We start from the raw sequence: 25,168 nt of genomic DNA on the forward strand, positions 1-25,168 counted from the left end.
CAGTCAAATGCACTTACTGGGTAGCAAATTTTCATTTACCTTTCAAAAACCAGTTTTAAAAAACAAATTGTCCTGGGGCCAGCTGAATCCCAACTCTGCTAATTCACATGTAAAAGACACTGTGGGGTTCCACACTCCAGGCTTCACCCTGATCACTGTGGCCACTTGGGGAACGAACCAGCAGATGGAAGCTTTGTCTCTGTGTGTCCCTCCTTCTGTCTGTAAATCTACCTTTCCAATACAACCTGAGGCTACAGTGTGATGTTTCCAACGTTTCATTTCTTATACTGACCTAGCTTCTGGGTGTCTTTGCAGAAGAAATTACGATTTGTTTCCTGCAAAGCAGCCTTAGAAAACTTTGCTCATTACAGCACTCTTATCTCTTTATCAACTAAAGACACCAGAATTAAGTCTCATTATTTTATAGGCACATTTCATTTATTCAGAAATATATGCATAAGCATCTCAAAAAATTAGGTAAGTTTCATGTTACAGAATATAAAGATGATAAAAAATGGATTAAGCACAGTAAGCACACACACAATGTCTGGCTTGCTAATTTTGCCACTTTGTTTAATAATTCTATCATGAGAATTAACACAAACTGTTCCATGGAATAAAATAGGTGCGCATTACACTTTTTATATATGAGCTCTTCTGATCTGAAAATAAAATTTGTATTTTTCAGTCCTGGCTTCTTCAGATGAGGAAAATCAAAGTACCACTTAAAATGATTATCATTCCGTATCAACTACCAGGGGAAAAAGCACAAAGATAGGCCAAAGTGGGACTTAATTAACTGATTTTGATATGTATAAATTCAGTCACTGCTCAAGTCAAACTGATCATATAGTAAGACTTTTCATTTTGTAGTAGCTATAATTTTAGATACCCAATCTTCTGTGGCAATAAAGTACATCTTAGTAATTTTCTAAGAAACTCATCAAATAAAAAAGAAAGAAAACTATTCAATCTACAAATGTTAAAAACTATTGTAATAACATGGTTTTATGTAAACCGACCTGGGTCCATATCGAGGGGGGAAACTGACACCAAAGAAGTATCTGTATATATATCCATCCAGGTTCTCAAACACGCCATCATTATCTACTTGGTATTCCTTCATGTCTTTAAGATAATCTTTAACATCACTAACAAAGTCAGCGAAGAGCTTCTGATCATGCCTAAAGATACCATTTAGGAAAAACTTATTGATGAATTGATCAAGTTCCTTCCAATGATGAAAAGCATCCAGTTCTTGTATGAAGTATCTTTCTAGCAGCTGCCGGAATTCATCCATCGTTATAGGATTGACCATCATGTTGGGATGGGTAGTAGATTCTTCTGCAGCACATTCAAAGACACTAGAACAAGTCTTTCTGAAAGAATGATTTTCCCTACAGTCATGATCCGCCTGACATTTCTGCGAATGTGTGTTTTTTCTAAAGTCTTCAAAGTGAACTGGCTTTTCTTTCCGGGTATCTCTTCGCATAGAAGGGCCTCTACTGTTGTGACTCGGTGGAGGTGCCTTATACTGTGGATGTAAATAGTCACTAAAAACTGTTCTTGGTTTTTCAGCCGCTGCTTCTTTTGTAGAACCAAATCTTTTATTACCCTTTTCATCAAAGATATTCCTGGTGGTATCTTTAAAATGCCGGAAAGTGGACTTCACTGAGTCTGAGAACTTTTTCAAATTTTCTTTCACAGCTTCTTTTGCCTGTTTAATTTTTTCTTTATGATGCCTCACAAACTCTTTGGTAGAATTCTTCATGGCATCAAAGGTCTCCTTAACTGAACCCAGTAATGTTTCCTTTGACTTGTTTTTAGCCCTGTGGTTGCCCCGTCCTCCTTTCTTTTTTCCATCGGTTTCTTGTTTTCCACTTAGATCTTTTGCCTCAACATACAGTCGCTCCCACAAATCAGAACGCTGCTGCTCGAAGTTCAACTTCTGCTCCAGCTCGCCAAGCCTCTCCCGCAGGACCGCTACCTCCTTTGTTTCCTTCGGGTCCCTGGGACTGTCTCCCTGAGGCTGCCTGGCACTCAAGAGCTGCAGCTCTTCCCGCAAGGCGGCGCTGATGAGTCGTTCTTTGGCCAGTTCCTTCTTCAACATCTCTGCGTCTGCCAATACAGTCTCTTTTTGTTTGAGGAAGCTGTGCAGTTTTTGTTTTTCTTCTTCCAAATTCTGCTTAAGTTTCTGGTTTTCTCTAACTAATTCAGTACTTGCCCCTTCATCTTCCAACATTCTAATCTGCTCTCTTAGTTTCCGTAACTCTTCCCGTAACAAAGATACAACCTCTTCGTCCTTCTCCAGAGACATTCTTAAATCCTGATTTTCCGTAGCAAGGCTCTTTTTCTCAGTTTCAAAAGACATCTTCTCCGCTTCGGTATGGGTCCAACACCTTGCAAGATTTTCTTTCAGTGACTACATTTTTTGAAAACAAAAATGTCAAATGCTTTAAAAACAGAACCTAAAAATTTAAGCTACAAAACCTTGCAAACTTAATTAGTCTTTATGTCTACATACACTGTCTTCAGGGTTATAAAAAAATAAAAAAATAAAAGGAATAAACTGCAAAACCCTAGACTTGGATGAAAGACTGGTTCTATTCAAATTAACATTTCCATGTAATGCAAGTTTATATTAAGTCATACATTCTACAGTTACAGAAGCCACACTGAATCTTAGCAACATTTGTAATTAATTTCCCCAATTTCAAGTAAACTTCAAAAGTGATTATCACTCAGATTACAGTAACACTGTAAGCAGCACAGATTAATCTGTGAAAACAGCATCTGTAGTAGAAGTCATGTAAAATTGGGCTTTAGAATTTTATGATTATGTACCCTTGCCTGATCTATTTTGCTGAATATAATCCCAATCCCAATGGGGACACATAATCTGTGAACATTCAGAATAATGCAGGGAAAACAAGAATTTACTTTTCTACTCAGGGTTCATCTATTTCTAGAGAAGAACCATGCTCCTCATAAAACCAGAGATGTGTAGGACAGAATGGTCAGTACAATCACACTGGAATGAGGTTAGTTTTAGGTAGGAAATTAAAATGTTATCTCTTCTACCAGAACTGAGGAGAGACCAACTGAAAGGGCTCTTACCCTGAATTAAGGGGAAATCTTGGAAAAGACTACACAACCACACACTTCTTCCCCTTCTACTGACTGGAAATGTTTTTCTTAGCACTGCCAACATTAACAATGTATAATGTGTGTTTGTGCACAGCAACACATCTTACAAAAACATTTTCATCAACAGTGGACCACACAGGCGCAAGATCATGCACTTGTGTGAAATCTGCTGCTTGCATAATGAAGCAATGTTTCACAGAGCCTGCCTCCACCACTGTGCATACCTGTATCCATCAATTGACGATTTATACCAGTAAAGAAAACGGCCTATAAGACACCTGGCATCAAATTACAGCCTCTGTGAAATTTACCTTTCTATATCCATTTCTTAGTTAAAAAATGAAGCCAATGCTTGGTTAATTCAAGAGCTGTCATGAGAGAAACTATACATGGTGCAGTCCATGACTGACAGACAGAGTGAACACTCAATAAACATTCTTTAAATAGCTAGAGTATCTATAATACAATGGCTAAATTATTTTTCATATTTGCTGGTAATACATACCTTGTAATCTATGACAGAATCTTGTTCCTGTTGACACTGGGAAAGATAATCCTTCATATCACTCAATTCATTTTCATGTATCTTCCTGACTAACTGCTGACGCTTCTGAATCTGAATTGTGCCTGAAATAAAGATTTTTATTAGGGGCAGATAAAATAACATGATTACAAGTATTACAAATATATTCTGTTTATAATTTACTAGCTGGAAAGGAACTTTTTAAAATAACATTGTTTTATTTGAAAGGCAGTGTGAAAAATACATATACGTATGTGTATATAAATAACAAAACAAAAAAAGGCAATGTGAGAGAGGAGCAGGAGAGGGCAAGAGAGAAAACAGAAATCTTCCATCTTTTGATTCACTACCAAAACAGCTGCAATGGCCAGGTCTGGGTGGGTGGTAGTCATCCAGAACGCCATCTTCTGCTGCTTATCCCAAGCCCTTCTTCAGCAGGGAGCTGGACGGGAAGTGGAGCAACTGGGACGTGAACCCCTATGGCATCTGAGGTGGCACCTTAACATGTTTTTAGCAGAGTGGTTGAGATGCCCTCAGGGACACCTGTATACCCCACACCTAAGTGCCAAATTTAAGCTCCACATCCAATTCCAGTTTTCTGCCAATTTGCATCATCAAAAACAATAGAAAATGGCTTTTTCTCACACACGAGAAAACCAGACTGGGTTCCTAGGCTCCTGGCTTAACCTGACCCACCATGAGCTGATGTGGACAATGGTGGTGGTGAAATCAGTGAAAGGAAGATTCCTGTTTAGTTTCTGCCTGCCTTTCAAATAAGACTGAAATAATAAGTTTAAAATTTCAATTCCTATTATAAACCAGGAATACAAGTCAAAGCTCACAGTGTCATTCATCAAGAGATGGACGTTTATCACAATATAAATCAGGGCAAGGAGATGAATTTTATAACCTACCATACACCCAGGAATATTAAAGGAGTTTATTATCCTTTTGATTAAAGTAAGTAAACTAGCCTACACTACTATAATAAAGAGAACAACTTTATGTTCTTAGAAACAGATTTGTTAAGATTTTTGAAAGTAATTATTTCAGCCATTGCTTTTTTCAAGTTTGTTTAAAAAAAAATGTGTTTTCATAAAGGATACAACTTAAGCCCAGAAAGTACAGCACAAAAAATAACAGATTAGCCAGAGTTGTGCAAAAGCTAACTCCAACTACAATACCTTCACCCCTATCTATGAAATAATATGTCCAACTAGGATTTTTTTCTATATTTTTACCTAAAATCAAAATGTTACTTTGTCAACACATGCTGTTCACATGCTCTCACATGCTCCATGCAGGAAAGAAAAAGAAAAGAGAAACCAATACTAAAGCAAAATGCATTTGGCAAAATTAATTACAACAATTGTGTGGGCTGTACTATCACATAGAGACATCACAGTCCTTTACAACAAAAGCCTCTATGTATTTCTTTCTTTACTGTTCCAAAAATAATCTTTTAATTTCTTCAATATTATCATCAAAAACACTTTTAAAACAAAAACCCTTTTACCATCTTACAAACGACCACTACATTTTTTATTATTTCATTTTAGATGATGTTTACAAAGTTGAGTGGGAAGGATGTAGGGTTAGGATAATGTAAGTGTGATCACTGATTCCTAATTTTCTATTTCTTCTTCCTGTTTCGGGGGGTGAGGAGAGATAAGAGGGGAAGTCACACCCAGCCTCCCAACCACCCCCATACCAGCGATGGGGAATGGCCTCCCGATATCAATCCATGGTCCCAATGTGACGCATGCACTGAGGGCTCTGTCCACTTGGTTGCAAGAGTTTTGAAACGTCGATCTTGCTGATCCATGGATGAGGGAACACTCTCAATGTCCACTGGCTGACCAGATATTTGCTGCCATCGTTGAGCTGAGGTAGTTGACCAATCTGTTCTGTTCTCCTTCCACTGCTCTGGTAGCAGATGTCTTCTGCAGGCCCCATGGGCTGTCATATCATCCATGCGCATCTGGGCCTGACTTCTTCATCTTTTCCACTGGGAAAAACCAGTTCTCATGGGCAGGCCCAAGGACCCTCTCCAGGTAACCCGGGCCCCACCTTTCCTCCTGCCCCCCAGAGTTTACAGACCTGGCATCTGTTATAAGGTAAGCCCAAGGCCCCAGGCAACCCAGGCCCCACTGGACTCCCAACCCCCAAACCCCGGGGCTCACAGACCCGGGCTGGGTGACCTAGGCCCAACCAGACTGCCATCCCCCAGAGCTCATGGACCCAGCACCCACCGCAAGCAGGCACATGGACCCAGGTGCTGCTGGATCTCCCACCCACAAAGCTCACAAACCCGACACCTACCATGCAAGCGTGCCTGAGGACCTGGGCCAGGCGACCCAGGCCCAGTCAGAACCCCCAACACCAGCGACTTGCGGCCCCAGCACCTACCACGCAACTACCAGATATTTTTTTACATCAGTTAACAGCCATGATATTTATACTAGGACTCACTTCTTCCCTTTATGTTTCCTGCCTCAAAGAAGCATGTTTCAAAATTACTCAAAAAATATCACAACTTTTCCTGCAGTAACAACACAACAAAACCTCTAACTCTCAATTTCAAACTAGAATTCTTTGCCCATTAAAACAATTCTAAAACTGAGTTTAGCTCTAAATTCAAGATAATACCTCATAACGTATACTTGATGACCATATATTAGTATCATTTCCAATCTGTCTTATCACTGGGTTTCACCTTCTACATCATCAGGGGCCTAAACATAATTGTCACCCATCCCAGCTAATCTTTGGTCTTCTCCTCATGACTACAAATGCTGCTTATCTTACTATAATAAATCCTTCTCAGTTTTTGCTCTCTCCTAGAAGATATTTAATGAACAAATATAATTTCAGTTTCTCACATAACTTCTAGGCAATACGTCCAGCGGTCAAATAGGCACAATTTCAGGGCTTAGTTTTTTTTTTTTTTTTTCCCTCACAAATAGGAAAAGGCGTTCAAATTCTAACACCTTCATTATTCAGCTCACCGTCTATTGAACATCAGCAAGTAGCACCCAACTACACACCTGAAACAACTAATACAGTTCCCAGAACTTAAACTTCACAAACTTCAAATGTCTCAAATATATCATTATTCCTTATTTTAACAACATGTTGTCAAAAAGGCCTCGAGCACCAAGTATGTGCTTCACAGTCCTCCTGGCTGTTAGTCACTTCCACATCACTTACCTTCTTGTACTTCCTCCGCCCTCACAATTACCGCAGTTAATACATCAAACTCTCCTACCCAAATTTCAACACATTTTCCAATATAACAATAACACCATCCTCATGTTCCATCACCTTTTCTCTTTCCTTCTTTCTTTTTTAAAACAACCTGCAATCAGTTTATTGAAGTAGCTGATCAATTCAGGCATCTGCAATGCTGACTTTGGCTTCCACTCTTGGCTTACTGCTGATGGAAGTGACCAGCTTAACGATCACAGAAGGACTGTGCAGGTCAACGAGCCGCTTGTGGGTTCCCAGCTGCAACTGACCCCAGGTCTTGGGCCTGTCCCCACCAGCTGTTTTTCTTGTAGTGATTTCCAACATCTTGGTAGACATTCAAATGGGTCCTTTCACTTTCAGATTCTTCTTTGCTGCTCTGATCCAGTCAGCACGTACCTTCTCCGAGGACTCAGCTTGCGGCTGTGCAGGGTAATCCTGACGCAGTGGACAGCCACCGCGGGCTCCACAGGAGTCTTGCCAGGATTCTTATAGCCCATAGCTATAGAAACAGCTTCATGACCGACTTGACCTCGGCGACAGTGAGTCAGGAACCAGGGCAGCCTGTGGTACTGACCGTGTCTTCTTCAGAAAGGTTCCATCATATCCTTTTTTTTTATTTTTAGTTTGGTTTTATTGGAAAGGTGGATATATAGAGAGGAGAAGAGACAGAGAGGAAGATCTTCCGTCCAATGCTTCATTCCGCAAGTGAGCGCAACAGCTGGAGCTGAGCCAATCCTAAGCCAGGAGCCAGGAGCTCTTATGGGTCTCCCACGCGGGTGCAGGGTCCCAAGGTTTTGGGCTGTCCTCAAATGCTTTCCCAGGCCACAGGCAGGGAGCTGGATGGGAAGCAGGGCCGCCAGGATTAGAAGCGGCATCCATATGGGATCCTGGTGCACGCAAGGTGAGGACTTTAACCACTACACTATCGCACTGGGCCCCGGTTTCATCATTTCTAAAGATATAGCCTGCTGTAGTCCGGGAAGTCTGGTCATTGTTCGTGAACATAATTAAGTTGACTTCTTTCTCACCTTATCCACTTTCTGTTGCTGGAATACTCTACACCTTCCTTCCAGCCTTAAATCCTGCCACTTCTATACTGACTCAGTGAGTGTATTCTTTTTTTTTTTTTTAAAGATCTATTTATTATTATTGGAAAGGTATACAGAAAGGAGAGACAGAGAGGAAGATCTTGCGTCCGATGGTTCAGTCCCCAAGCGGCCACAATGGCTGGAGCCGAGCCAATCCAAAGCCAGAAGCCTCTTCGGGTCTGCCACACAGGTGCACAGTCCCAAAGTATGGGGCCATCCTCAACTACTTTCCCAAGCCACAAGCAGGGAGCTGGATGGGAAGCAAGGCCACCAGGATTAGAACATGCACTCATATGGGATCCCAGCATGTTCAAGGCGAGGACTTTAGCCTCTAGGCTATCGCACCGGGCCCAATAAGTATATTCTTGGAGCTATAACCCACATCTCTACCACACAATTAAGGACTTAATCACATTACTGTCGGCAGGACCATCAGGCAGCCCTTCAATACTAACAGGTAAGCTCCTGGAAAGCAAAATCAACTGAACTGCACTGATGATTTAGAATATAAGCAATCTGGGCCCGGCATGGTAGCCTAGTGGCTAAAGTCCTCACCTTGCAAACACCAGGAACCCATATGGGCGCTAGTTCATATCCTGGCTGCTCAGCTTCCCTTCCAGCTCCCTGCTTGTAACCTGGGAAAGCAGCATAGGACAGCCCAAAGCCTTAGTGCATTGTAACAAGTGAGAGACCCAGGGGAAGCTCTGGGCTCCTGGATTCCGATCAGCTCAGCTCCAGTCTTTGTGGCCCCTTGGGGATGAAAGATCTTTCTGTCTCTCCTTCACTTTGTAAATCTAAGTTTCCAATAAAAATAAATAAATATTAAAAAAAATTAAAAATGTAAGTAATCTACAAGTAAAGATAAGAGATAGGAATGTGTTTCACACATAAAGATATTTAAAAAAAAAAAAAACCTCTGAAAACACTTTTAGCACTTGAAACATTGCCAAATACCAGGAGTGTAGTGTACTGTTCTGCTCTCCGTAGCTTTCTCTTCCTTGCAGTGTGGAATCAAAGCTGATGAACATATCTGAGTGATTTTCTTAGTGCTATGGTTTTATTTAAAGTATTACTGATTTTAAACAATCTATGATATATCCAAACTGCCTGTGAAATCAGTGTGGAAATTAGTGACAAAGAAAGACAAAAACGTAAGTAGAGACTTTGAAAGCACATTCGGGTTAGGATATTCATGTTTATTAAACCAGTGTGGTCACTTCTCAGACCTTTAGAATATATCATCCTGGCTTTTCATAATCTGATGAAGCCAACATAAAATTTAAAGAAATGTTTTATTGATCATAATTATTAAAATAAGCTTCATATGTAACCAAAATTCTATATAACTTCACTTTTTAAAGTATCCAAAAATCATGCAACTAGTGGAAGTTTAATGCAATTTAGATTAACATTAAAGTCAGTGCTTGATTTTTTGTTTTAGTAAGGAGAGAAGGAGAGAAAAAAGTGTAAGACCTTCTCCTCTGTTCCCTTCATTTGTACCTGTGGGGGAAAATATTCAAAAACAGTTTCATACATTTGCTCCAAAAAGCCAATAAAGTTAAGTGTATATTTAAAATCAAATCTAATTACAGTAAAATTCAAAAAGAGGATAAAAATTCTGGTACTGCAGTATTAAATTCAAACAAATATCTAGCAGGAGCTTAAACACTTACTTTTATTAAACCCAGGAAGAGATCTGATTCTGATGATAAACCAATATTTTCTCTAAAATGTTACTGAAGTTTATCCTAACTACCTTGTTTTGAGCAAGGTGACTTTCCCATAAACGAACACAGAGCACATGGGCTGTTTTTACTCACCGTGCGAGACTCCTATTGGGAAAAACTTACAAGATATAAAGTTTAACCGTAATTCATGTATTCAAAAATATTTTAAAATACTTACTATAAGGCAAACTAAAATTTGCTAATCACCAGATCCTAAACCTTCACACAGCTGAACTCCAATTTCTTCAGTTCTCAAATGCTTTTTTAACTTTGATAACTTTGTAGAAACATTTATCCTAAATTTAAGATTTAGTCATAAAGCTCCTAAAGGAAAACTAATAATACATGGAATTTTTTCCTGGTCTTTCCCAAGGGAAGTTTAAAGGTTTTGAATCAAAGATAATCAGCATACGTAATATATACTACACAAAAAAAGCAGCAAACAGCAAAGCGTAAGGCTAGACTACAAAGGCAGAAAATTCTCAATACAAGTGAATTGTGGAAATGAGGGGCATCATAAAATGATAAATTACTGAGACAATTCATGCTTTATGTGGGATTTAAATAATCCTAATAAAGTTTAAATTCACTGTTATTCTAAATAAAAACGATTTGCCTCACAGCTAGCATTTCAGACTTTAATCTCCTTTTACTTTAAGGACTCAGGCCTACATGTTAATAATGCTAATGCAGCTCACATAACTGTGCCTCACTTAGGTGAGAGCAGCTTCGTGACAGCACTAACCCCTTTCCATGAGAAAACTGACGCTCAAACACACTGGAGGATATCAAGGCCAAATATTTAATGGCATGAAAGCAGATCCCATGAATTCTTGTTCTTACTAAGTGCCTCGAAACACTGTTTATGCGTTAATAACTTTTCAAAATACTTACCATAGAAATGTCCGAATCCCATGCTGATCGCGACCACCAAAGCAAGTATAACACACTTATTGAGCCCACTACTGAACTGGCGTCTAGTCAGCTCCTTAGGAGGTTCAGCTTCTTGTTCACCAGGAAGCCGCTCCTCAGATTCTGAAGTAGACATGGTCTTCTTTCTGGCACGGCGTCGCCTAAAGGCCGGGCTTGGCTGATCGCTGCCTTCATCGCTACTTGACTCATCACCACTAGGCTGAGCTGAAAATACTATTATCGTAAAAAGAAAAATGTCGATGGCAGGCATTGCAAATTCTGGAAAAAACTTTCCCAGTAATTGATTTAAGATGATCAATGTTATCTCTCTACATGCCTTTTCACACAAGACAACCAAATTAGCACAATGCAAAACCACAGATTTTCAACTCTTTAACACTAAAACCTAAGACATAAAAGGTCTCAACGTGATAGATGAGCATCTGTCACTTATGTTACCTTGTGCTTTAACAGTCTCCTGTTTGCAACCTTCAGAATCTTGTAGCTTATGCTGTTACAGCATGCAGTCTATTAAATTTTACTGATAGGGCCAACACAATGACTCAATTGGCTAATCCTCCCCAGGTAAGTGCCATGATCCCAAATGGATGCTGGTGTGTGTCCCAGCTATTTTCCTTATTCAGAAGTGGGTGGGTGAGCATAATTTAGAGTCGTCAAATTAGGTAAATAAATATTCTTCACTAAAAATGTTTCTAGCAAACTGGAGAATATGGAAAAAATATACCAAAACGGGTCAGTCTCACTTCCTTCCAGGATTACAGTGACTTCCGTACATACTCTGAGGATGGTGAGAACTATAACCCAGAAACTGACACGTAGAGGGGCTGGCACAACAGCTCAGCTTGCTAATCCTCTGTCTTGCAGCCCCAGCAACCCACATGGGCACATGCGTGTGTCCTTGCTCCTCCACTTCCCTTCCAGCTCTCTGCCTGCGCACAGGAAAGCAGTGAGGATGGCCCAGGGCCTTGGGACCCTTCAACTGCACGGGAGACCCAGAAGAAGCCCCTGGCTCCTGTGAGCACTGGCTCAATTTCAGCCATTGTGGCCATTTGGAGAGTGAACCAGAGGATGCAAGATTTGTCTTTCTGGCTCTCCTTCTCTGTAAAACTGCCATTCGATTAAAAATAAATAAATCGTATTGAAGAAAAGTTAACTTCATAACCACCACAGTCCACCATGTTGGTGACTAAGTATACCTCTCAAAAATAAAAGAAATTACACACACACCTCTCCATTAAAAAAAAACAAACACATTGATAGAGACATCAACAAGTACCACTTGTACAAGAAAAATAGAATCTCTTCTACCTGTTCATTCAAATTCAAATAAAAGTATTTTAGGGTCAGTTATTTAAATAACATTGGAAAGTTCACAGTCCATTTCTGTGACTTAAGGTATCATGAGTGTTCTTGTATACATCTGATCCTAGCTTTTAGTTCCATCCAATTATGAGCTCATGAGAAAGATTCAAACATTACAATTTCCAGGAGTCAGACAGGCCCTTGCCTTCAACTGCCACTCTTATTGTAAGATTATGAATTTTATCCTCCAGGAAACAGTGCAGCATGAGAAAGTGTTACAACAGCTGTGTCCAATATTAAGGATTAATCTGATGTTGTGAAAAGAACAGAACAGTAAAAAACAATCTAAAGGAGAAAGAAAAGCTGTGTGAGAAATCTCAAGTGAAGAAAGTCTAGTCCCTGGGAAAAAAAATCTTTCCAAATGCATGATTTATAACACTGTTCCAATGATCAGCAAACTATGCTTTACACAGAATAAATTATTCCTTGGTAATTCCCAAAGATGAGTTAGAAAAAAAACTTTGAGGGCCTGGCATGGCCTAGCGGCTAAAGGACATCGGTTCTAATCCCGGCAGCTCCACTTCCCATCCAGCTCCCTGTTTGTGGCCTGGGAAAGCAGTCGAGGACGGCCCAAAGCCTTGGGACCCTGTACCCACGTGGGAGAGCCGGAAGAAGCTCTGGATACCTGGCTTCAGACTGGCATAGTTCTGACCATTGCGACCACTTGGGGAGTGAATCAACAGATAGAAGATCTTTCTGTCTCTCCTCCTCTCTTACTTTCATCTTACTTTCCAGTAAAAGTAAATCTTTAAAAAGAAAAAAAAAATTGGAAGTCTAAAAGTAAGGATGAAATGTGGGCTTGCATTTATACAAAAAGCAAACAGTTTTAGACACCAGGCTAATTCAGGCCCCAGGAAAGCTGGTGATTGAGGTTAGACCATATAAGGTATAAAGGGGTCATGGAGAATTCAGTTCACTGTCACAACAAGCAACAAAACAGAAGGTAAATCTGAATGAATAAATGTTCCTAATATTTGGTAACATGGTTGCCAATTATTTATGTTTTATACATGATGATAAGCCCATTACATTTATCTAATCTTTCCAGGATGTCACTGCCTTGGGTACAAGGTTACATTTCTTGAACAGAAAGAAAGGAAGACTTACTCAAAGCAGAACATAATACAACTGTATTCACTATCATGATTGGCATATTTAACTCAGAATTTAACATAAAACTAGGATAAACCAAATGTAAAAGTGAATGTTTTGACAAAACTCCTTAAATTTTCAACTTTTTCGTAATACACTATCTTCATTATATATTCTGAAAAATTAGTCTTGCTACTATCAGTATACTCAATGTCTTTATGTAATGCTTCCATTTTTGTTAACCTATAACAGCTTAAGTATCCTAAAAGCTAATGTTTTCCAACTTTTTTAAAGCCTACTCTGCCACACGCCAAGACACAAGAAAGGCAAAGCATGCAAAAACGAGCTTAGCCAGGTGTCTGTGAACACCGGTTTGAGTATCGCAAATGAAAACTGGCACCATGAAAGCACTTCCTAGACTTGACTAGGCACACACAGCTCCGAGAAGCTGATCAGTTAGTCACACGACCTTGGGAGGAGAGCTGGCTAGGGACACGGTGTTTCAGCTGAGCATCCCATCCCCTTAGGCATTCAGGAATCTTCCACAGCATCTCCCACCACCTTTCTTTAGCAAATAAACAGGAAAAGAAGATGCACAGAGCTTCATTGTTAAGAACAAAGGGGAAAAAACTGGAAGTACTCCGGTTAATACTCAATACTTTATCTATGCTAAATTAAAATAATAATCATGACTTTTTATAAAACATACACAACATAAACTTCTCCACAGCTATCAACATCACTTTTGTGAGAAAAGAGGTCAAAGGCCACAAAGATATATCCTTAAATTATATTTTTAAAAATTACCATAATAATATAATTTTGAAGAAAAAACTAGAGTTAAAATCCCATTACGATGTACAAGAGAAAACAAAGTAAGCAATAAGCAACTTAAGAATACAAACCCAAGAAAAAATGAGAGTTTAAATGTCACCTTTACGTTTTAACATTTTGAGGCATTCAATTCTTTGAGTAAAAAAATCACTTATAAAATATCTTCCAAAATTCTGCCAAATCCTCAAGCCTCAGTTTAGAAAGGACACATAAGAAGGGCATAAAAGCATGCAATTTCCCCAAAAAACAACAGTGCATATCCTCTTTCCAATTTTTTATATGACAGTTTCTAATACATGTTTCTGGACCCTTTGTAAGATTCCTGCTTCTATTTGACTTTTGTGGCCCATCAATATGCTCAACTTAAACCAGAAGAAAAAAGGGAGAGAAGAAAAGAGAAAAAAAAAACTACTTCAAAATAACATAAATCCTGAAGATGAAAAACTACAATATTTAACGACCAATAGAGATTCATCAATTATATTAAGTCCTTCATAATATTCAATGGGGCTGGTGACATGGTCGGTAAGCTAAATTTCTGCCTGGGCGCCAGCAACCCATAAGGATGACAGTTCATGTCCCAGCTCTCCACTCCCAATTCAGCTCCCAGCTCAGGGCTTGAGAAAGCAGCAGGGGATGACTCAATTCCTTGGGCTCCTGCACCCACAGAGGAGACCTGGAAGAAGCATCTAGCTCCAGGTAGGCTAACTCTTCTGAGGAAATGAACCGGCAGGTGAAAGATTTCTCTCTCTCCTTCACTCTACATAAAATGTCTTCCTAAAAAAACACTAAGTACAACTGGCATCGTTACTCCCTAAAAATTACATGTATGCTAACGTTTTACATACTATATATACTGTACTAGATACTATCATCTAGGAGCCAGCATGGGGCACAGGAGGCTAATAAGCCTCGTCTGTGGTGCTGGATCCTATTATGGCCATCAGTTCAATTCCTGGCTGCGCCACTTCTGATCCAGCTCCCTACTTTATGGCCTCAGAAAGCAGTGGATGCTGGCACCCAAATCCTTGGACACCTGGATCTGGACAACCCCAGCCCCAGGAGTTATAGCAATTTGGGTAGTGAACCGGCAGATGGAAACTCTGTGTCTTTCCTTCTCTTTTTGTAACTCTGCCTTCCCAAAAAATAAATAAATCTTTAAATACAAACTGCAAATTATCCCCTAAAAAGAAAACATAGGTATGTGGACTTTTTACGTAGCACTGTACTAGGTATTGTCATTAATACAGAAAGGTGACTTGAGCCTCCCGGAACCATGGTGTCTATCCCGGGGGGTACTAGAACCAGTCTCCCGAGAAGGCTAAAGCACTAAGACATCAAATGAGTATTTAATGGTTGAGTAAAGTACTGTTAAGTGTTTAAGAAAACTAATGAAAAACTAAAATTAACTCATTAGCAAGTGAGATAATTAGGAATATCTACTTGACATTTTGTTACCTTATTTTGGAATAACACATATTCCTATGTTATGATTCTGGTTGCCAATTATTAAACAATGGTAAAATCCTTAAAAACGGAGATAACAGACACTAAATATTCCTGTTATTCCATCCAACACTGCTTCTGCAGTCGGTGCGCCAAGTTGTCCCTCCCATAACTCATCAGGAAGTTGTAAGTATGTCTTAATACATGTGAGTCAGAGCTTTTTTATCAGTATTTTTGTGAACACAACTGAAGAACATTAAAAATGAATCATCTCAGCAACATACATTTTAACTTCCAAATGATTCTGTATAAACTACTGGCATTAACTACATTAAGAGTACACAATAGGGACCTAGTACGATGGCTCAATAGCTAAATCGTTGCCTTGCGACCACCGGGATTCTATATGGGAACCAGTTCATGTCCCAGTTCCTCCATTACTCGTCCAGCTAGCTCTCTGCTTGTGGCCTGGGAAGGCAATAGAACACGGATCAAAGCCTTGGGACCCTGCACCCACGTGCCAGACCTGAATAAGCTCCTGGTTCCTGGCTCCTGACTGACTCAGCTCTAGCCATTATGGCCACCTAGGGAGTCAACCAGCAGACTGAAGGTCTTTCTTTATCTCTTTCTCTCTGTAAATCTGCCTTTCCAATAATAGAAAATAAACTTTTTAAAAAATGTACAACGGGCATGTTCTGACCAGAGGCTTTCTGTGAGACTGCAGTACTCACAGTCCTTGAACCCTGCCTGGTAAAGCGGTAGGCACCCAATCGACAATAATGAATCTGAAAGTCAATGAGAATCTTCTTTCACTATTTCGCTAATAAAAAAAGCATTATAAGCGAAAATACGAACCTCTCAATCTTCAAAATTTTAAAAATACATTTTGTACAATTTGAGATGTTAACAAAGCTCTGAAGAGATTTTGCCTTTTTTTTTTAAGGTGACACGCACAAACTTTCGTGGACCCTAACCAAGTGAGAGGTCAAGGCTCTGCAACTGAGCTCCTGCCTCAGTCCTTTTTTTTTAGAGATTTATTTATTTTTATTAGAAAGGCAGATTTACAGAAAGAAGGAAAGACAGGGAGAAAGATCTTTCATCCACTGGTTCACTCTCCAAGTAGCCACACTGGCTGGAACTGAGCTGATCCGAAGCCAGGAACCAGGAGCTTTTCAAGGTCTCCCATGCAGGTTCAGGGTCCCAAGGTTTTGGACTGTCCTCCACTGCAGCTGGGATTAGAACTGGCACCCATAAGAGATCCTGGTACATATAAGGCAAGGACTACAGCCACTAGGTTTCCGTGCTGGACTCTTCTGCCTCGTACTTAATAGATTTAACAGACCTTACAACAGATTTTCCTGAGTTCTTTATATGCATATGAAGGCAATTCAAGAAGCTCATAGAAAATGAGATAAAGAAAATATGATTAATCGTTTTTCATACAAAAAAAATCCAGGCATAACTTTCATATTACAGTATTTTCCATGCAGTTATTTTGAACTATTTTCCTCTATGATAAACTTCAAATTTAGGGTTAGAAAGGTCATTCTATATAAGGCCTTCAGTCTTATCTGTACAGTCTTCAGAGGGCACTCACCGGTTTCTGGTTGACAGAAGGCATAATGACTGCTGGACGAAGAACCCATAAAATCTTCAGGATTCTGTGCTTCTTCAACAATACTAACTTCCTGAATACCAATTTCTTCTAACTTAGGTGGCTCAAGAGTAACAATATCCGAATCATCACTAGCAGCTCCAAAATAGATGTTGTCTTCAGTGAACTTTTCTTCCTCTGCCTGCAGGGTCACATGAATCCAACAATTACTTTAGAATTTTGTAAGATTTATTCAATTTTATTGAAAAGGCAGATTTACAGAGAGAAGGAAGTAAAGAAAGATGTTCTATCTGCTAGTTGACTCCCCAAATGGCTATATCAGCAGTGGCTGAGCCAATCCAGAGCCAGGAGCCAAGGGTTTCTTCCAGGTCTCCCGCAAGGATGCAGGCTCCCAAAGCTTTGGAGCCACCCTCTGCTGCTTTCCCAGGCCATAAGCAGGGAGATGGACAGGAAGTGTAGCAGCCAGGACACAATCCAGCACCCATACTGGATCCTTGAGCTTGCAGGAGTGGAATAAGCAAATGAGCCATCACGCTCATTATTTCATAACAATCTATGCAACATTACACTCATTTTTAAATCGAAAAGATGCATGAGGGGTAAACTCTGTGTTACAACGAGGAAAGCTGCCACATGCCATCAGTATTGCTTTGAGTCCTAGCTGTGCACCCATGATCTAGATTCCTGCTAATGTGCCTAAGAAAGAGCAGATGGCCCACATGCTTGGGCCCGGGCATCCACACCGGAAACCCAGATGAAGCTCCTGGTTGGCCTAGCACAGTTGTTTCTGCCATCTGCAGAGTGAATCAGCAGAAGAAAGACCTCTCTACATATAACTGCCTTTCAGCTAAAACAGAAATGAAAGGAAGAGAGGGAACAAGATGGAGGGGGAAGAAACGGGAGAACAGCATCAAACCCCTTTGTGAATTTCACAATCAGAATAGATCCCTGCCTTATCCTATTAGCCTGTATAAGCCAAGATGATCATTTTTTCTCACAACAATCATTACAGGGGAAACTTCATTTCCCTCATCAGTTCCACGGGTTTATTTCAGCATAATTCTAAAGTCAGGTGGCCTGTAATAGACAGCTGATTAAATTTCTCTTACTAGACCCATAATGTATCTCAGTATCTCTGCCATGTGCAGGACAATGAGTGAGCTCCTCCTAAATCCATATACTGGAACCCAGGAGGCCAGCACTAAACCATGCGCAAACCATGGTTTTTCCTGTTCTAGATATATACCTTTCATAATGCTTAGTTTATAAATTAGGCAATGTAATATATTAATAACAAATAATATAACAAAAGTTATGTAAATGTGGTCTGTACTATCCTCTCAGAAAGGTTAAAATAACTAATACAATTTTTAGACTACCCTGCACGTAGACAAACTTACCAACAGGCAAAACAATGCTGTGGATATTTGTGCGTGCTGAAGGGTGGGAGGGACCAGGTGATGAGGCCCCTGGGGCTCCCGGAACACGGATGTGAGGCCTTTCTACAACATTCTTTTTTTTTTTTTTTTTTAAGATTTATTTTTATTATTATTTTTTTATTGGAAAGGCAGATATACAGAGAGGAGAGACAGAGAGGAAGATCTTCCGTCCGATGATTCACTCCCCAAGTGAGCGCAACGGGCCGATGCTATGCCGATCCGAAGCCAGGAGCCTCTTCCGGGTCTCCCACGCGGGTGCAGGGTCCCAAAGCTTTGGGCTGTCCTCGACTGCTTTCCCAGGCCACAGGCAGGGAGCTGGAAGGGAAGCGGGGCTGCCGGGATTAGAACCGGCGCCCATATGGGATCCCGGGCGTGCAAGGCGAGGACCTTTAACCACTTGCGCCACCGCGCCAGGCCCTACAACATTCTTTAAACAACATTTGGCCTTTTCTTTTTTCTTTTCTTTTCTTTTTGATTATGTTCACATGGTTGACCAGGGTGAGACCAATGTTTCAAAAATTTCTCCCCCTCTTCCTCCTGTATCTGGAGGAAGGCGGGAAAACAGGGGAGAAGCTGCCTGCAGCCTCTCTGCCTCCTTAGTACCCAGGGATGGGGAACGGCCATCGGATGCCATCCCAGGATCCCCAAAGTGGGACTTGTGCCAAGTGTTCCGCAAGTAGTTTTGACAGTCCTAAAACACTGTCAATCTTACCAATCAAGGATGAGCAAATCTTTCCAAGGGCCATCTGCTGACAGTCTACCCAAGAGTCTCCATCTGCCCAAATATTTGCTGTCAATGCTTGGCTGGGGTAGTTGAGCAATTGGCTCTGCTCTCCTTCCTCTGCTATGGCACCAGATGCCCTCTGCAGGCCTCAATGGACTGCCATTTCCTCCATGTGCATCTGGGTATGCCGTCCACTACTCTGTCTCAGCCACTGAGGAGTCCCAGTTCTGACACATGCACTCCACAGTCAGACCACAGGTCCTACAAATCTCATGGTTGGAGTTTTGAGTTCAGCAGTTCCGTTGGGGGGATCCACACAGACACCTCATCTGAGGCAATCCCAGACCTGACCTCTGTGACTGCCAGTATGGAGTCCAGCTCAGTCCATCACCATGTCAGCCTACATACACATTGGTAGCTGTAGTTGCTGGATCAGTTCTGTCTCCAGTGTCATCTCTTATACAAACCAATGGATGCTGTAGCCTAGCCCAACCCTGCCCACCACACTCAGCCCTCAAGTTCACCAGCAGGACCTGCCAGCATAGTACGGACAATCCCCAATAACCCACACTGGGGCCAGTCCCAGCCCTGGTTCCTATGCTTTCCAGCATGTGCAGCTGACCAGCCCGGTCTGTCCCACATCCCATTCAGCTCTTCTATACATCAATGGGAGTTGAAACTTAGCTCAACCCTACTGACCCCACTCTCCAGCACACACTCATGCTGGCGGGGGCCACCACCTGTCTAGTCAGGCTTGCTCCCAGCCCTGATACTCATGCTCACCAGTGGAAATTGCAGCCCATCAGAGAGGTGCCCACAGTTTCCACAACAGGCCCTCTCCCAGCCCCGGATCTTGTACATTGTCACATGGTTCTGCAGTCTTGCTTGACAGTGGACTTGTCCCCCTGACCTAATGTTTGCCATGTTACGCTGTGGCAAAGCCCAAATAGCCTATACTTACTCTGGCCTATGCATGCACCAATAGATAGTTGGTTAGCCCAGCCTGGCTCTCTCCCTAACCCAGCTCATATGCAGGCCAAGAGGTGTTGTAGCGCTGCCCAACCTTGTCTACTCCCAGTCCCAGTTCTCACATTCACCAGTGAGAGCAGTAGCCCAGCAGGAGAGCCCCCTACAGGTCCCCTAGTAGGTTTGTACCACCCTACTCACACCCCTTTCCCCCACCAAATCTCATGTTGCTGTGGCTGCTGTAGCCCAGTCCGGTATGGCCCAACTCACAGCGGCATTACTGTCAGGTGCTGTAGCCTGGTCCAGCCCAGCCTATCCCCAGTTCCAACTCATGCTGGTGGATATCACCAACCCAACTCAGCCCCCAGTACTGGCCCTGATATAAACTAGCTGATACTGCAGTCTGACTCAGCCTATTCTACATCCCATTCTGGTTCTCAGATCTGCCACTGGGTGTTATGAACTGGCCCAGGCTGCAGTGCTCCAGTCCAGACCCTCATGTATGCTGGCAGGCACTATAACCTGGCCTGGTCTGGACTGTTCCCAGCCTTGGCTCCTGTACTCACCTGCAGAGACTACATCCAGACAAAGGAATTCCCCAAGATTCTCTATGAGGCCTCCTCCCAGAGGCAGATCTCACACATACTACTGGTCATTTGACCCAGACTGACTTAGTCCACCTCCTGTCAAGCTGTAGGGAGCCTGACCCCACACCCTAGACGGAGGGCGCTGGACTGCTGCTTCCTCCTGTGCTAGAAAAAACAAGTCTCAGGAAGTCTGCTGTGATTGGCCCAGGGGTGTGTGGATGGCACGTGGACAGAGAGGATTGGCCTGCCCGCTGTGTGCACAGGTGACCTTTACGTTGATTGGCTGTGTTACCCAATATAAGGGAGCCAGAGAAACGGGGAGGGGAGAGAGCGCGCCTCGCGATGCTGTGGCTGCTGCACGGCCGCCACACGCCGGTTTTGCTGTGTCTTCTCCACAATAAAGGTTCCACAAAGACAACGAGTGTTCGGGTTTGACTTGCTGGCCAAGGGACCCTGACATCAAGGCAGGAACAGTGGCCTTGCCCAACTGGCTCACATCCATTCCAGTTCTTATTGTTGAGTGATACAGTCCAGCCACCGTTGGTTCACACCCAGATACAGCTCTCGTGTGGTTCAGTTGGTGCCAAGACCTAACCAAGCCCATCATACATCAACCTTGCTTTCATGAGCACCAGTGGGTGCTGCAGCTCCGCTCAGTGTGGAACTCCCCAGAACCAGTCTGCCACCATGCCGAGGGACAGTGCAGTCATGGCCATCCCATTCTGTCATATGGAGACACAGTGTACATACCACTGGAGGATAAAGTCCCAAGCACCATCTTGGAAGCAGAAGGTGTCTTCCAATACACAATAAACTTGCTGAGCTTCCAGAACTAAGCAAGGCAAAACTTCCTCTTTTTTTTTTTTTAAATAAAAGATGTTTACATCTTTTTTGAGAGACATAACAACAGGATCAGAGAACTCCCATCAGCTGGCTCACTCTCCACATGCCCACACAATCTGGTGCTCAGAAGACAATCTAGGTCTCCTGTGGATAATAGGAACTCAGCTGCTCAAGGGAGCATTGCTGCTTCCCAGGCCACCAGAACCAAGGTTCGAATCTAAGCACCAGGAAAAAAAAACCTGCAACCAGCTGCTGCTGACAAAAATAAAAAATAGGGGCCCAGTGTGGTAGCCTCGTGCCTAAAGTCCTCGCCTTAAACACGCCAGAATCCCATATGGGCACCGATTCTTATCCCGGCAGCCCCGCTTCCCATCCAGCTCCCTGCTTGTGGCCTGGGAAAGCAGCAGAGGACAGCCCAAAGCCTTGGGACCCTGCACCTGTGTGGGAGAACCAGAAGAAACTCCTGGCTCCTGATAGGCACAGTCCCAACCTTTGCGACCACTTGTGGAGTAAACCAGTGAATGGAAGATCTTTCTCCCTGTTTCTCCTTTTTTCTGTATATCTGCCTTTCCAATAAAAATAAAACAAATCTTTTTAAAAAAATAAAAATGGTACTCTAATATGAAATACCAGCATTGGAGGTCATCTTAATCCACTGTGTTGCAACACTAACCACCAATTCCTGCTATTTTTAAGTCAGCAAATCCTAGGTATTGTGTTACAGCAGCACAATGAACTGAGTCACCATGTCAAAATCATCTAGTGGGATCGTTGTTGTGGCATTGTGGCACACTGGGCTAAGCCACAGCCTACAATGCTATTCTCCAATATGGGTACACATCTCAGTGGATCCACTTCCAATCTAACTTCTGCTAACATGCCTGGGAAAGGAGCAGAAAATGGCCCAAGTCCTTGAGCTGGTATACTCATACGGAAAACCCAGAAAATGCTCCGGGCTCCTGGTTTCTACTTGCCCCAACTCTTGCAGTTGCAATCATGTGGGGAGTAAAACAGCAGAGGGAAGAATTCTCTCCCTCCTCGTCTTTTCCTCCTTTCCTCCCTTCCTCCCTGGCACTGCCCTCTGTAACTCTGCATTTCAAGCAAGATAAATCTTTTAAAAACATATAGCCATCTAGTTTTATCTATATGTCAAATAAAACTCCAAAGGACAGTAGTCGGATTAAGCTTAAAACTCAACCATGGTTCTAGGCGAACCATGGTAAATTTCAATTAATTCAAGGAAACAACCTATTTCCAAATAAAGTCATTTTAGGGATTACATATCCTGCTCTTTAGAAACTAGGGAATCTAGTTATTTAACCAGAAGGAAAAGGAGAAGCTCACCTTCAGACACTAGTCTGGAGCACGCTGTAGAATCTCACAGGTAAATGCCTCTTTCCCCACAGTGGAGCAGCTGGGCCTGATTCCAGGCTGCAGCCCTGACCTAGCACCCTGCCAATAAAGATGCTGTGAGGCAGCGGAGGTGGCTCAAGCAGCCGAGTTGCCGCCATCCACATGCACATCCTGAGTGCACTTTCTGCCTCCTGACCTCAGCTCAGCTCAGTTCTTTGTGGCTACTGGAGGAATAAAACAATGGAATCGCCCACTGAAATAAACATATTTTAATTTTAAAACAAGAGATGAAGCCACTGTAATGATTAAACCACGAGCTGCAAGGCCTACATTCCATAAGAGTACCAGATCAAGGGACCAGCACAGTAGCATAGCGGCAAAAGTCTTCCCCTTGCATGTGCCAGGATCCCATACAGGCGCCAGTTCTAATCCAGGCAGCTCAGCGTCCCATCCAGCTCCCTGCTTGTGGCCTGGAAAGCAGTCAAGGATGGCCCAAAGCCTTGGGACCCTACACCCACATGGGAGACTCAGAGAAGGCTCCTGGCTTTGCATTGGCTCAGCTCTGGCTGCTGTAGCCGCTTGGGGAGGAATCAATGCACAAAAGATCTTCCTCTCTGTCTCCCCTCCTCCTCTGTGTGTATTAACTTTCTAATAAAAAATTTTTTAAAAAAAGAGTCCCTAATGGCACCTGGAAAAGCAGCAGAGGGTGGTCCAAAACCGTACGCCCCTGTACTCATATGAAGACCAGGAGGACGCTCCTGGCTTTGGCCTGACCCTGCCCAAATCATTGAGGGTCAATTACGGGGTGAGCCAATAGATGAAAGATCTCCCCGACAACCTGGAGCTCTGAGTCTCAAATAAACAAAAAAATAAGTTGTTTATCAGAGCTCCACAGAATAAACACAAGCTTACCTCAATTTCTGATTTGGTTTCTTCTAAAGTTGGATATGCATTTTCCTCTATTAACACTGTGCTGCTCTGGCTGTCTTCTGCTAGAAAGTAAAGATCAATACAATTATTTCTTCATTGAAAATGCTCCGCTGGGGCCCAGCACAGTGGGCTAGCAGCTAAAGTCCTCACTTTGAACACACCGGGAACCCATATGGGCACCGGTTCTAATCCCGGCAGCTCCACGTCCCATCCAGCTCCCTGCTTGTGGCCTGGGAAAGCAGTCAAGGACGGCCCAAAGCCTCGGGACCCTGCACCCACATGGGAGACCTGGAGGAAGTTCCTGACTTCTGGCTTCAGATCAGCACAGCTCTGGCCGTCACGCTCACTTGGGGAGTGACTCATCGGACAGAAGATCTTCCTCTGTCTCTCCTCCTCTATGTATATCTGACTATCCAATGAAAATAAATAAATCTTTTTAAAAAAAAAAGAAAATGCTCCACTGAAGTCTCATTCATTTTTGGTCCTAACCATTTTGGATAAGAGATACATACCATTTTATACTTTTAACAAGTGCCTTGATTATAACTGAAAAGGCATCAAATAAATCTCTTGTGATGAACAATTTTGTATACTGTTAGTCTTAACAGTAAAAAAACAAAACAAAACAAAACAAAACAAAACAGTAAATTTATATTCCCAAGCAAATTGATGCGAAACCATATAACACATCGTCAATTGCTGAACATCTGGAACTCCATACGCTACAGGTACAAACAAATTTCTGGTGTAGGTCAAGATACTTTTCTCCAGCTACAAAAGCTTCACAAAAGCTTCATTCAGTGACCTGATCACTTACATTAGCCAGAAAGGCAGACTGTCTGCTTGGGAAGAATGCAAGACATATTCACAATGTTACCCTTACACATCCTATTTTAAAAGCAATCAGAATTTAACTCACCTCGCTGGTCCACCTGCAATAATAGCTCCTCCTGTCCTAAAGATGAACTTTCTGAGGTGAGCTCAATGGTGTCACTGGGCATAACAGAATTCACCACCTCAACGTCTGAGCCCTAGGGAAAAGTGACCATCAGTTATCTATTAGTTAATAAAAGCTGGATCTGCCAATGTGCAAATGCTCCCAAAATCAAGGTCCCAGTCATTTTTACACTTCAAAGTGAACACCACCTAATGACAGGGTTTTGTCCAATTCAATCAAGAAATGTCTAAGGTAGAGAAATGGCAGGATGAAATGAGGGCTTTGAATTCTAAGTCACTGGGTCCAGCCTGGCAGCCTAGCAGCTAAAGTCTTCACCTTGCAGGCATCGGGAACCCATATGGGTGTCGGTTCT

At 42.2% G+C, this 25,168-nt stretch overlaps 1 protein-coding gene and 1 pseudogene across 7 annotated transcripts in view; both read right to left on the bottom strand.

Moving 5' to 3' along the window:
- CCPG1 (cell cycle progression 1) overlaps window positions 1-25,168 on the bottom strand; it is a 45,528-nt gene that overhangs the window by 2,185 nt on the left and 18,175 nt on the right. For 4 of the 7 annotated variants that reach the window (XR_005882561.1, XM_040968548.1, XM_040968550.1 and 1 more), the window contains exons 3-8: window positions 24,778-24,889; window positions 23,841-23,920; window positions 16,999-17,197; window positions 10,629-10,880; window positions 3,653-3,774; window positions 1,023-2,422 (exon numbers count right to left, since the gene is read on the bottom strand). Coding sequence is in view for 6 of the 7 variants with exons in the window: in XM_040968548.1 (XP_040824482.1) it covers window positions 1,023-2,422; window positions 3,653-3,774; window positions 10,629-10,880; window positions 16,999-17,197; window positions 23,841-23,920; window positions 24,778-24,889 (2,165 nt within the window). In the remaining variant the exon portion in view is untranslated. The remainder of the gene's footprint in view (window positions 1-1,022; window positions 2,423-3,652; window positions 3,775-10,628; window positions 10,881-16,998; window positions 17,198-23,840; window positions 23,921-24,777; window positions 24,890-25,168) is intronic. The other 3 variants (XM_040968549.1, XM_040968547.1, XM_040968551.1) reach the window with 2 other exon arrangements.
- On the bottom strand, window positions 6,507-7,594 carry LOC121148482 (annotated as a pseudogene).

This window comes from Ochotona curzoniae, unplaced genomic scaffold (genome assembly GCF_017591425.1).
Source record: "Ochotona curzoniae isolate NIBS_2020 unplaced genomic scaffold, NIBS_Ocur_1.0 scaffold_4701, whole genome shotgun sequence".
Classification (NCBI taxonomy): domain Eukaryota; kingdom Metazoa; phylum Chordata; class Mammalia; order Lagomorpha; family Ochotonidae; genus Ochotona; species Ochotona curzoniae.